Source organism: Podarcis melisellensis (assembly GCF_964234715.1).
Source record: "Podarcis melisellensis genome assembly, chromosome: 15".
Taxonomy (NCBI): Eukaryota; Metazoa; Chordata; class Lepidosauria; order Squamata; family Lacertidae; genus Podarcis; species Podarcis melisellensis.
In genome coordinates this window covers 36541129-36554073 of record NC_138532.1, presented here as the reverse complement: position 1 = coordinate 36554073, position 12945 = coordinate 36541129, and the positions used below count along the sequence as shown (strand labels likewise).

General features: G+C 46.3%; 1 protein-coding gene across 3 annotated transcripts; it reads right to left on the bottom strand.

The window, feature by feature from the left end:
• Window positions 1–239: 239 nt before the first annotated feature.
• Window positions 240–7174, bottom strand: LYRM9 (LYR motif containing 9). 3 transcript variants are annotated; one of them, XM_081890769.1, is made up of 4 exons: window positions 7110–7174; window positions 3222–3367; window positions 1521–1613; window positions 240–1026 (listed from the first exon to the last, which is right to left on the bottom strand). In XM_081890769.1, exons 2-4 carry the CDS (start codon window positions 3345–3347, stop codon window positions 1009–1011), a joined length of 237 nt encoding a protein of 78 aa, XP_081746895.1. In that variant the 5' UTR covers window positions 3348–3367; window positions 7110–7174; the 3' UTR covers window positions 240–1008. The 3 variants fall into 3 exon arrangements, with proteins under 3 accessions (XP_081746895.1, XP_081746897.1, XP_081746896.1); XM_081890771.1 differs by having other exon boundaries at window positions 3222–3364; window positions 7110–7160; XM_081890770.1 differs by lacking the exon at window positions 7110–7174 and adding an exon at window positions 6863–6992.
• Between the last annotated feature and the right edge of the window lie 5771 nt (window positions 7175–12945).

Genomic DNA, 12945 nt, shown 5'->3' with positions numbered 1-12945 from the left:
AAAAAAAGAAATAAATCACTCCCTCTAACAGCAAACTTGGGGGGTGAGTGCTGACGGAAATGGGAGTCAAAGGGACACTGGGGAACATGCTCGGGGGAATCTTGTGGTTTGCAGAGTCACCAAAAAACACCCTTACTTTTAAAAACAGTTTAGGAGACAAACCTCCCAGCCCAAAAAGGATTAGTGAAGGTGGTGGAGTTTGTTTGTAAACGGAGGTCAAGGATTCTGGACTAGATGACTCTTGGGGTTCCTATGTTTTATTTTTCAACGTTTTAGATCTTTGTAGGACACTTTGAAGCGCAGATGAAATGAAAAGCAAGGCATATCATTTTAAAGTAAATAGGAATTCCTTGCCTTTTGGCTACCAAAAAACCGCAATCTCATGTAATGTAATCTGGCACACTTTCTTAAAACTGAATTACAAATGGCACATACATTGGGTTTTTTTGTACAGTCTGTGGGTGTTTTAATTTAAATCAGCAAAGAGCTCCTTGACTCTTCAGCGTGTGAACAGCACCTGATTTATTGGCTGTAAGCAGAAATGTGGCTACCATGCACTCATTTTTAATGAAGATTTCAAAGCAAGCAGCAGTCTCCAATCCAAGGGTGTCTTGTTTATCTGAATTCCAGCAAAACACAGTGACATTCATTATTCAGCCCTAAGCAGAATCCTGTAGACACAACTTTCCATCCTGAGATCTCAAACGACTCCTTTTTCGAGATTCGAACATTCCCTATATTTCAGCTAAAAGCCTTGACTCCATTGTCAAGGGAGTTCAGCATTTATGTCTGAAACCGAAATCTGGTAAATCGCGACAGCATCCTGCTTGTCTGTGCCAATGGATGATCACTGAAAGCAAAGAGCTCAACCCAGGGAGGCTGAGGTAGAGTTTGCCATCGTACATTTTGCAACCGGAGAAAGACGAGGGCTGCTGATCCACTCTGGTCCTCTGAGCCCAAATTGATTCAAGAAACGAGGCGTCTTCTCTCCATCTAACTCTTTCCGGCCTATTTTCGTTTCTTATACTAAAAGGGAAAGAGGGAAACAGGCAGGAAATAAGCAAAACGTCTGGGACACAGGCAGGTTACCTGTGCTGGATGGGGCCGCAGCCCCTCTGAAAGAGCAATGGAATAACTTGGAGGTGCTGTGGGATACGTCTTTGTCCCCATGTGGCTAGGAGTGTCCTCTGTGGCTAGGAGTGACTTTGGCCAGCTTTGTCTCTCCTCAATGGGAAGAGAGTGGAGTCCGGAATGGAGCGTACTGGAAAAGGGCAAAGCTGGCTGGCTGGCATTCTGAACAGAAGCACACCCCCATTGTAAGTCTTTGGTTGAAGATCCTACTTAGAATCCAGGCAGAAGCCACCTTCAGGCAGCTGTGGCTTACCCCCCCCCAAAGGATTATGGGAGCTGTAGTTTTAAGGGTGCTGAGAGATGTGTTCCTTTCAGAGAGCTACAATTCCCGGACTGGTTTGGCAATCAGTCCGTCTTCACAAAACCAGAAAACAGCAAGGAATACTCACTTTTTCCATCACCCAATCAGCATCTTCAATGGATCTCTTGATGATCTGCCGGATCCGCTCTGGGTTGTCTTCATCAGCATGGACGTGAAAACTCTGCAAAACAATTTGCAAGGAGAGAGTGACCTGTTCAGTTAAAGAACAATGGAGTACTCAGTCCAGAGAGCATTTACTAGAAAATAAGTATATCTTAGGGGGATGTGTGTGGCGCTGTGGGTTAAACCACAGAGCCTAGGACTTGCCAATCAGAAGGTCGGCGGTTCGGATCCCCAAGACGGAGTGAGCTCCTGTTGCTCAGTCCCAGCTCCTGCCAACCTAGCAGTTCGAAAGCACATCAAAGTGCAAGTAGATAAACAGGTACCACTCTGGTGGGAAGGTAAACAGCGTTTCCATGCACAGCTCTGGTTCGCCAGAAGTGGCTTAGTCATGCTGGCCACATGACCCGGAAGCTGTACGCCAGCTCCCTCGGCCAATAAAGCGAGATGAGCGCCGCAACCCCAGAGTCGGTCACGACTGGACCTAATGGTCAGGGGTCCCTTTACCTTTACCTTTAAGTATCTCTTAACACACAGTTCAGGCCTAATGATCTTGGTCCCTAGCTCAATTCCGGTAGGGCCAGGAACGCTCCTTATCCGAAGTACCCTTATCGGAGAGCTGCTGCCAGCCAGTGTTGGCAATACTGAGGGACAAAGAATCTGACTCTGTTTAAAGCAGCCTCCTCTGTTTCCCCAGTGGCAGCTCTCTCCAATGGCCTTGTAACTGCTCTCAGCCAAGGTCTAGGTTACGAATTACGAACTGCGTGGACCAACAATCTGACTCAGTATACGCACACAGGAACCATCCAGTCTTGCAAATTTCTCCACAAGCTGCACAAAGGCCACCCAAAGTTTATAAGGAAATCAGTGAGATAAGCCCTTGAAGGAAGCTCATGCAAGGCAAAACGCGTTCCCGGCCTGAAATCCTGGAGAGCTACTGTGATACTGAGCTAGACTTGGTACAAAGCAAGCTCCCAGTATTCAGCATCCCAGGGACACTTGCTGGGATAGCTCAGCCAGTACAGCATGAGATGCTTAACCTCAGGGTCAAGGGTTCGAGCCCCACGTTGAGCGAAAGATTCCTGCATTGCAGGGCATTGAACTAAGATGAACCTCGTGGCCCCTTACAAATCTACAATTCTATGATCCTAGGTCTAAGTCCTAGACAGCAGAGACATCACCTTGCCAACAAAGGTCCGTATGGTTAAAGCTATGGTTTTCCCAGTAGGGATGTATGGAAGTGAGAGCTGGACCATAAAGAAGGCTGATCGCCAAAGAATTGATGCTTTTGAATTATGGTGCTGGAGGAGACTCTTGAGAGTCCCATGGACTGCAAGAAGACCAAACCTCTCCATTCTGAAGGAAATCAGCCCTGAGTGCTCACTGGAAGGACAGATCCTGAAGCTGAGGCTCCAATACTTTGGCCACCTCATGAGAAGAGAAGACTCCCTGGAAAAGACCCTGATGTTGGGAAAGATGGAGGGCACAAGGAGAAGGGGACAACAGAGGACGAGATGGTTGGACAGTGTTCTCGAAGCTACCAGCATGAGTTTGACCAAACTGCAGGAGGCAGTGGAAGACAGGAGTGCCTGGCGTGCTCTGGTCCACGGGGTCATGAAGAGTCAGACACGACTAAACAACAACAACAGGTCTAATTCTTCCTCCTTACCTGCCGGATCATGTGCTTGTAGTGCTCCTGGACGTTCTTCCCTGGCAACAACTTGCAGCAACGCAACAGGTATCGGTACAGCTGCAGAGGGCTCTTCACCAGCTCCGCTCCCGGGAGGGGAGCCATCGCCTGCGATCGTTCAGCTCCTAAAAGAAAGCGCGACAGAATTGCAGGAGTATTAGTCAGATTTCACAAGCGACCCCAATGTCAAGGTTTGCATCCCTGAAGCGACAGCTAAAACAGTTGTCATTCAGCCTGCAATTTAGTCATTCATTAGCCTCGGCCCAGTATACCTGAAGGAGAGTCTCCATCTCCATTGTTCAGCCCGGACACTGAGGACCAGCTCTGAGGGCCTTCTGGTAGTTCCTTCGCTGGGAGAAGTGAGGTTACAGGGAACCAGGCAGAGGGCCTTCTCGGTAGTGGTGCCCGCCCTGTGGAATGCCCTCCCATCAGATGTCAAGGAAATAAACAACTATCTGACTTTTAGAAGGCGTCTGAAGGCAGCCCTGTTTAGGGAAGTTTTTAGTGTTTGGTGTTTTTAATATTCTGTTGCGAGCTGCCCAGAGTGGCTGGGGAAACCCAGCCAGATGGACGGGGTATAAATTATTATTATTCATACATTTTCATATTCATGAGAATCAGCTACAAATTCGAGGACTTTCGACTGTGTGGCAGGAGCTGTCCTGTCCCTTTTTGGCCAGGACACTGTAACCAGCTCTGCTCCTGGATCTGATCTTAGAGGAGCTGCAGTTTTAAAGGCAAAATATTTACTCAGAGGTAAGTCCCACTGAGTTGCAGAGGCCTTGCTCCCTAGTAAAGAACGCTTCAGATATGGTTCATTTCAGAAAGGTCAGCAATATCAGAGCAAAAAGAAATGGTGTCTTTGGCTGCTGATAGGAAACGTTTTGCAAAAATGTAGAGATTGACTACTACACCACCTTTGAATGAATGGATAGAAAGTTTTTGAGGTTTCACAGCAGTGGCTAAACTGACTCACTACACTGGGGAATTTTTTGGATTTTGTGCTAAAATGAGAAAATTTTATTGAGTACAGTAAAAATTTAAACTTGATATCAGAAATAAATTCTTTGTTTATAATGCTCTGAATAGAAGTATAGCGTTCTGTAAGTAAATATTGTCTTTAATTCAAAATACAATTCTGGTATTTATTATGGTATAACAGATATTATTCATGCATCTCAATCGAAAGGTGAAGGTGACTCCTCGTTTATGTATGCCTATATATCAATTTATAAGATGTGTTACATTATGTATAACTGATTGATTAAAAACCGTTTTATTTATATTTATGTATTTAATAAAAGTATCTGTATACTGCTCTCTCATAAATTATCAGGGCGGTGTACAACAATGCAAAAGCATGCTTCTAAAATTATTTAAAGCTGTATAAAATGATCATTGAAATGTCTGGCTACACAAGAACAGTTTAAACAACTGCAGCTGCCTGGCGGCTGGTGCCCATTGAGACTGGTAGGGTGGAAGGAAAGGAGCCGAACAGTAGGTGGCGCCAGAGTCAATGACAAGCGGAGCAAACTAAATGACAGGCAAAACCAATTCGTTTTGTCCCTATCCTGTCCCTTGCTGAGTTCTACCAGGACAACACTGATGATACGGAGGAGGAAGATGCCTGTTCGACGAGACAGCCTGCAAAACACCTTCCAACTCTAAAATGTATTTGAATCCTGAAAAACAATAATTATGAGATTCAAGATGTCCTGCAAACAAACAGCGTAAGTCCTGAGACATATCAGCTTCTGCTCTCTCTCGCTCTCTCTCCCACCTGTAGAAATCACACGCACATATTTGCCACAACTTGGCTTACTGTCACCTAAAAAGCACCGATCAAAGCTTTAAATTTACCGCTCAGATTGCCACCTAAAAATTAATACATTAGTGAAAGCAGATTTGTTTATGAGTCGCTCCGCCAATAAATCAGGAAAGCACGGAGGAGGAATGTTGGACGCAGTGAGCACACTGTGCCACAGGCTTGCACATGCTCACATTCCACGATGGTTGTTTACTGCACCTTGGTGCAATTCCGTGCGCTTCCATGCGCAATCTGCCTCCTGTGGTCCATGCTGCCTGAGGTTAAATTTGCTATTTTTACACCTTGAAGTCCAAAGGTGTGTTCCCACCCATACCCATAGCCTCCTCCCCTCCCACCAAGGCAGCTGCATTGCACCCACCCACCAGAGACGCCTGGGGGTGTCGGATTTGCAACGCCACCCCTGCCTCCAGCATTGCTCAGTGGTTCAAGAGCATCAGCCTGGGAGACCCGAGTTCACACCCCTGCTAGGCCATGAAGCTAATAAAAAGGTAGAGACCCCTGACCACTAGGTCCAGTCGTGACCAACTCTGGGGTTGTGGCGCTCATCTTGCTTTATTGGCTGAGGAAGCCGGTGTACAGCTTCCGGGTCATGTGGCCAGCATGACTAAGCCGCTTCTGGTGAAACCAGAGCGAACCCTTCCGACGGAGTGGTACCTATTTATCTACTTGCACTTTGACGTGCTTTTGAACTGCTAGGTTGGCAGGACATGAAGCTAAAAGGGCTGACCTATTGCTCCCACCCTCTTGGACTCGCCTACCTCACAGGGTTGTTGTGCGCCTGCAAGCAAGCAGGGAGCACTCTTTACGCAGCCTTGAGCTCTTTGGAGTAAGAGAGGGGTAGAAACGCACTCAGCCCGCATTGCCTTAACTTGGGGGCTGCCTCTGCTGCTTTCCACAATGTTAATAATAATAATAATAATAATTTATTATTTATACCCCGCCCATCTGGCTGGGCTTCCCCAGCCACTCTGACGGTTTCCAAAAAAAATATTAAAATACTGTAATACATCAAACATTAAAAGCTTCCCTAAACAGGGCTGCCTTCAGAAGTCTTCTAAAAGTTTGGTAGTTGTTGTTCTCTTTGACATCTGGGGGGGGGGGGTGTTCCACAGGGCTGGCACCACTACCGAGAAGGTCCTCTGCCTGGTTCCCTGTAACTTGGCTTCTCGCAGTGAGGGAACCGCCAGAAGGCCCCCGGAGCTGGACCTCAGTGTCCGGGCAGAACGATGGAGGTGGAGACGCTCCTTCAGGTATACTGGACCAAAGCTGTTTAGGGCTTTAAAGGTCAGCACCAACACTTTGAATTGTGCTCGGAAATGTACTGGGAGCCAGTGTAGGTCTTTCAAGACCGATGTTATATGGTCTCGGCGGCCACTCCCAGTCACCAGTCTAGCTGCCGCATTCTGGATTAACTTCAGTTTCCAGGGCACCTTCAAAGGTAGCCCCACGTAGAGTGCATTGCAGTAGTCCAAGCGGGAGATAACCAGAGCATGCACCACTCTGGCGAGACAGTCTGCAGGCAGATAGGGTCTCAGCCTGCGTACCAGATGGAGCTGGTAAACAGCTGCCCTGGACACAGATTTGACCTGTGCCTCCATGGACAGCTGTGAGTCCAAAATGACTCCCAGGCTGCGCACCTGGTCCTTCAGGGGCACAGTTACCCCATTCAGGACCAGGGAATCCTCCACACCTGCCCACCTCCTGTCCCCCATAAACAGTACTTCTGTCTTATCAGGATTCAACCTCAATCTGTTATCCGCCATCCATCCTCCAACCGCCTCCAGACACTCACACAGGACCTTCACCGCCTTCACTGGTTCTGATTTGAAAGAGAGGTAGAGCTGGGTGTCATCCAGGGACGCCCCTCTTGCATTCTGGGGTTTGCAACCTTTGCATTGCATTCCACCCTCCCCTTCACCTCCCGATCTGTTTTACAGGCCTTCCCCAGTATACAGTCTCCAACGGCCCCCTGTGCACGAAGCACCCCAGCTCCCGCCACACGCATATATGCACATTCCCTGTTGCAAAAGCTCCCTTACCAAGAAGCTGACCTCCTCCTGCCGCATGCGCAGTTCCTTTTTCCAGGACACCTCTGCTGTCCGTTCTCCGGGCAACGTAGAGATAAAAAGAGCAGAGGGACACATCCAATTTGCTGAATACGAAGCTTCCGGGTTCTCTTTGGAAGCCGCCCTGCTCAGCACACATTTACTCAGGAGTAAATCTCACTGAGTTCAGTGAGGATTAATTCTAGGGCAGGCATCCCCAAACTCGGCCCTCCAGATGTTTTTGGGACTACAACTCCCATCATCCCTAGCTAACAGGACCAGTTTTCAGGGATGATGGGAGTTGTAGTCCCAAAACATCTGGAGGGCCGAGTTTGGGGATGCCTGGTCTAGGGAAGTGGGATGAGACTGTCTTCTCCTAGCAGATCCGCAGCAGATATGTAAATCTCATTCAACACACATTCCAAGCACAAAACCCGCAAAGAATCCGGGAACTGAGGTTTGCCAAGGGTGCTAAGGAGTGTGGCTCTATATGGAAGCGGGAGGGAAGGGATTATGGGAGAGAAATCGTGAGCTCTAAATGTACGCAGGAAAGCTTCGTATGCAGATCACGAAAGATATTCAGAATTACAGAATTGTAGAGTTGGAAGGGACCTCGAGAGTCATCTAGTCTAACCCTCTGCCACGCAGGAATCTCAGCTAAAGCATCCATGACAGAGGCCCAGCCAATCTCTGATTAAAGTCGAGCCTGCTTGTGGATAAATTATTATTATTATTATTATTATTATTATTATTATTATCCAGAATTAATTCTTTCTAACTCAGGTTTTATTTTGTATGGAATCACAATCACCATCAGTATTAATAATAATTAATATAGTATTATTATTAATTATATTATTATTATTATTAACAGCAAAAGCAACAATATTCTTTCCAACGGGCCTTGTTTTGTATGGAAAAATTATTGCTATGAATATCATTCTGCAAAATAAAACCTTGCTTTTTGTATTGATTATTTATTGAGCATTCACTTAAGAAAGAAACAAAAGAGAAATAAGTACACATAGAAGGGGGTTAAGCAAAACAAAACCGTCTCTTCTTGCTATGTTTTTTGTTGTGGGTGGGTTGCAAAAGAAGTAACTACAATTCTTAGATTCTGTTATCTATGATTCTAACAGTAGCTCAATGAGTTCGCATCAGCGAATGATCATGCTTACTCCATGCAACGAAAAGCTTCACCTCAATCACGCCTAAATCTTGGATGGAAAAAAACTCAGTGCAACACGAATTTTAGTCCGTGCGTGGCTCTAATCTTTTTCTATCTCTGTGGTACATAATCAGCGACTGGGAGATTGACGCAGGCGTGCTTCAGGCAGTGAAAGGGCGCCCTCTGGCGAGCAAGACGCAGGCTTGCTCTTGACAGCAGTTTCTGCAGGAAAATCCCATGTTCTCCAAGACTGTGTGATAAACGGGAATCCAAAAGGTGAAGTTTTTCCAGTAAAGCTTTGTCTGTTGGATATCTGCCTGCAATGCCACAGAAAAGGGACCTGCGAAATAGCAACTCATGCTTTAATCCTCGATGTGATTGGGGAGGTGAGCTGTGATGCCTCCGTGATGGGCAAAAGGCCCTCTAATTTGTGATTCTATTGGGATAGCTCAGCATGAGACTCTTAATTTCAGGGTGATGAATTCAAGCCCCACATTGGGCAAAAGATTACTGCATTGCAGGGGGTTGGCCCAGATGACCCTCAGGGTCCCATTCAACCCTACGATTCTATGATTCCATGTATTAGAAGAATGTATGCATGAATTGGGCTTTCTTATTTTCCCTTTCTCTACAACAGAGCTTTCCAAACTTTTCAAGTTGGTGACACACTTTTTAGACATGACATAGTACCATAATTCAGCTTTCTTAGCAAACCAGTGGTTAAACTGACCCCTTTCCAGCCATGGGAGGAATGTGGGGCACAGACATGCTAATGTGTCGTGGGCATACTTTGGAAAGCTCTGCTCTACAAGTTAAGTTTTTGCCAACACTTAAATTGTTGCAGCAACAAAATCTCGCAGTGCACTGGAACAGAGCCCTTTTTTTCTTAGATTGGTGGCCCAAAAATGGGTATTTTCTGCTGTTGCTCCTGTACCAGGGGGTGCCTTCCCCTCTGTGATACAGGAAGCAACAACCCTAAGTTGCTTCTGACATTTAGTAAAAGCTTACATTTTTTATGCCCAGGCTTTCCCTAAGCCATAAGACTGGGTGCTGTTTCATGAATTTCAGTTTCATCGGCTTTTGTGCAACAAATGTTTTCATATGTGGTTTTTATAGTGCTGTCTTGACTCGTTTTGGGTTGTGTATTTTCGTTTGAATGTTAAATTGGTTTGTGGTTGTTTTTCAGACTTTGAGAATTTTTGAAATATTAAGCGCTATAGAAATGCGATAAAATGCAATAAAACTGCTAGCGCATTTGCAAAGCTCAGCAGCAGCCGGCATGGTTTCAAATTGGATGGGGGACTGTGTGTCGAGATTCCTGTATTGCAATACATGACTCTCTGGTTCCCTTCCAACTCTACCATTCTATGATTCTAAATGCATCCCATTGCTCCATCTGGACCACCTTCATCGGCCCTGACTGAATGACAGCCTCTTCCAGTCCTTCTTTTGAGATCCATTTAGATGCCAAGGATTAAACATGGGTCCCTGTGCTCTCAGCTTGAGCTATGGTCCTCAGTCCCTCTCCGCTGTCACGGCTGTGTCTTTTGCTGGTGCCATGCTCATGAGTCCATAAATTACCATATAGCATATGTTCAACACAAAAAACAGCGACAATTTGTTGTTGACAAAGGACAGCTGGACATATAAAGGACCCCATTACCTTCAGTAGCTTAGGGCCTCATCAAACCTAAATCTGGCCCTGGGTGCAAAGCACGTTTGCCTCCTTGAGCTCCTTGGAGAAATACGTGGAGGCATAAATGCAATAAAAAACAATTTTTGAAAGGCCCACTTGGGTCTGGCGGCAGCTTGTGCAGTTAATAGAGAACTCCATGGCTCCTGTTAATATAAACCAAGCAGGGTAATGATCAACACAGACTCGCCAATGATTAATTCACATGATTTTGTGATTAAGAATGGTGTATTCTAAAAATTAAGGACATTTCTGCTCCTTCCTTTCTTTCTAATGGAGCAAAGCACCCCGATATAAGGTTGTGTGTGGATGGCATAGCCTCCAACATTTCTCTGATGAAAATAAGGATGTCCTGAGGAAAAGCAGGACCTTCCGGGATTAAATCAGAAACCGGGACAGCTTCTATAAATCTGGGACTGTCCCTGGAAATAGGGACACTCAGGTGGGTCCCCCTCAGATGAAGAACACAGGGTCCTGGTTGGTTTATGTGAGGACAGGCAGTCCTTCAGGTATTCAGGTCCTGAGCTTTATAGAGTGCCAGTTTGGTGTAGTGGTTAAGAGCGGTAGACTCGTAATCTGGTGAACCGGGTTCAATTCCCCGCTCCTCCACATGCAGCTGCTGGGTGACCTTGGGCCAGTCACACTTCTCTGAAGTCTCTCAGCCCCACTCACCTCACAGAGTGTTTGTTGTGGGAGAGGAAGGGAAAGGAGAATGTTGGCCGCTTTGAGACTCCTTCGGGTAGTGATAAAGCGGGATATCAAATCCAAACTCTTCTTCTCTTCTATAGGTCAAAACCAGCATTTTGAATTGGGCCCAGAAACTAATTGTAAGCCAGTCTAGATGGGCCAGAATTTGTGTTATGTGCTCAGGCTGTCTTTCCCCGGTGAGCAACCGGGTTTCTGAATTCTGCACCACCCGCAGGTTCCAAACTGTCTTCAACGGCAGCCCGACGTATAACACATTGCAGTAATCTAGCCTAGAAGTTACCAGAGCCTAGGCGACAGAAGTCAGGCTACCAAGGTCTCCTAACAATAGTGAGTCCACTAAATAATAAAAAAGTAATCACTTGGGTTTGGTGGGGATAATCTGCCTGCATGCCATGTTCTAGTGACACAAGTTTCCTCGCTCCGACTTAAATAGCATTCGCACAGCACCAAAGAACTTCCTAAGCAAAGCTCAGTAGACTCAGAGTTTTTCTTTTTTAAAAAAAGAAAGAAAGAAATCTGCTAATTGCGCAGCTTGTGGAATAGATGACTGCATAATGATGCCCTCATCTGAGAGCTCAGATCACATTTGCATTTAGATAAAGAGCTCCTGATTCTTTTCTTTAAAGAGGCAGGCATGAAGGGAGCCCAGCTCTGGCTATAGCAACGCTCTTCTGCCTTCCATCGCAGTGTCTGCCCCTGATAAGGGAGGCTGGGGCAGCGGCGCCAGGGAAAGCCTTGCCCAATTAATCTCTGCACGCCCGAGTTTGTCAATTGGCCGATTCAGGCCCAAGCGCAGGCAATGTGAGGGAGAGATGACACCGCGTGACATCTCAGCTATCAGATGCTCTTGGGATTCATTCCTCTCCTCCAGCTGCGCCTGTTTTGCAGCCAAACCTCTCCCCCCCTCCCCATTTCACAGTTTCATCTGAAACGCTTTCAACACTCTCACTGAAGAGGGCTTCGATTGCCATTCAAATTCCTCTAGAATGCTGAACTCTTCAGATTTCACTCAATGCGAAATGTTGGGTGCCAGAGCTGCAGCCAAAAGCAAAGTGTTGTTGTTGTTGTCCTTTATTAAAAATTGGGAAAGGCCCTAAAATTCCGTGTCTCTCTCTCTGCAAGAAACCAGGAACCTCGACCACTTTGTTGGCAAGCCTTCTCTGCTCATAGCTTATAACACCAAAATTAAACTTGGCAAGCTAAATAATTGGGTTGGTCAGATTGGACAAGGAATCGTTTTTGTTTTGTTTTTTGCAGGATTCTCTTGGGTTCAGGAAGGTAAAGGTGAAGAAACAAACCGGCTGGTGAAGAAACAAGTTCTTGCCAAATTGCCCCTGAAATCTGATCTATTGGCTGGGCTGGATTTTCTAGTTTTCTATCCACTGTTGAGCTGCATCAAAAAAGCAAGGGCCCCTCCAAACCGGTGTCATAACCTCCAATATTCCTCTGGTGAAAATAGGGGCGTCCCATTTCATCGTAATAATTTTACTATCTATACTCCGGCCATCTGACTGGGTTTCCCCAGCCACTTTGGGCAGCTTCCAACATATATAAAAACATAATAAAACGTTAAACATTGAAAAACCTTCCCTATACAGGGCTGCCTTCAGATGGCTCGCGGCTCGGATAACTCCATACCCCTCAACGTTTCTCCAGTGAAAATAGGGACATCATAAGGACATTACACACCACTTTTAATTGTTCTCCGAGACGTGGAGGGGAGGAAAAAAAGAAAATGGGGACATTTCCAGGATAAGACCAGAAACCGTGATGGCTTCTGTGATTCTGGGACTATCCCTGGAAAATTGGGAAACTCAGAGGGTATGAGTGGGCAATAATATGGTCACATTTGGGAAGTATTGCAGAACTGTTAATAAAGCTGAATGATGGGTGGATGGTCCAGTATAAAGGACATCATAAGGACATTCAACCCTGAGTGCTCACTGGAAGGACAGATTGTGAAGCTGAGGCTCCAGTACTTTGGCCACCTCATGAGAAGAGAAGACTCCCTGGAGAAGACCCTGATGTTGGGAAAGATGGAGGGCACAAGGAGAAGGGGGCGGCAGAGGACGAGATGGTTGGATAGTGTTTTCGAGGTTACCAGCATGAGTTTGACCAAACTGCGGGAGGCAGTGGAGGACAGAGGTGCCTGGCGTGCTCTGGTCCATGGGGTCACGAAGAGTCGGACACGACTAAACGACTAAACAACAACAACAAGGACATTCTGGGATCAAATCAGAAACTAAGACGACTTCTGTAAA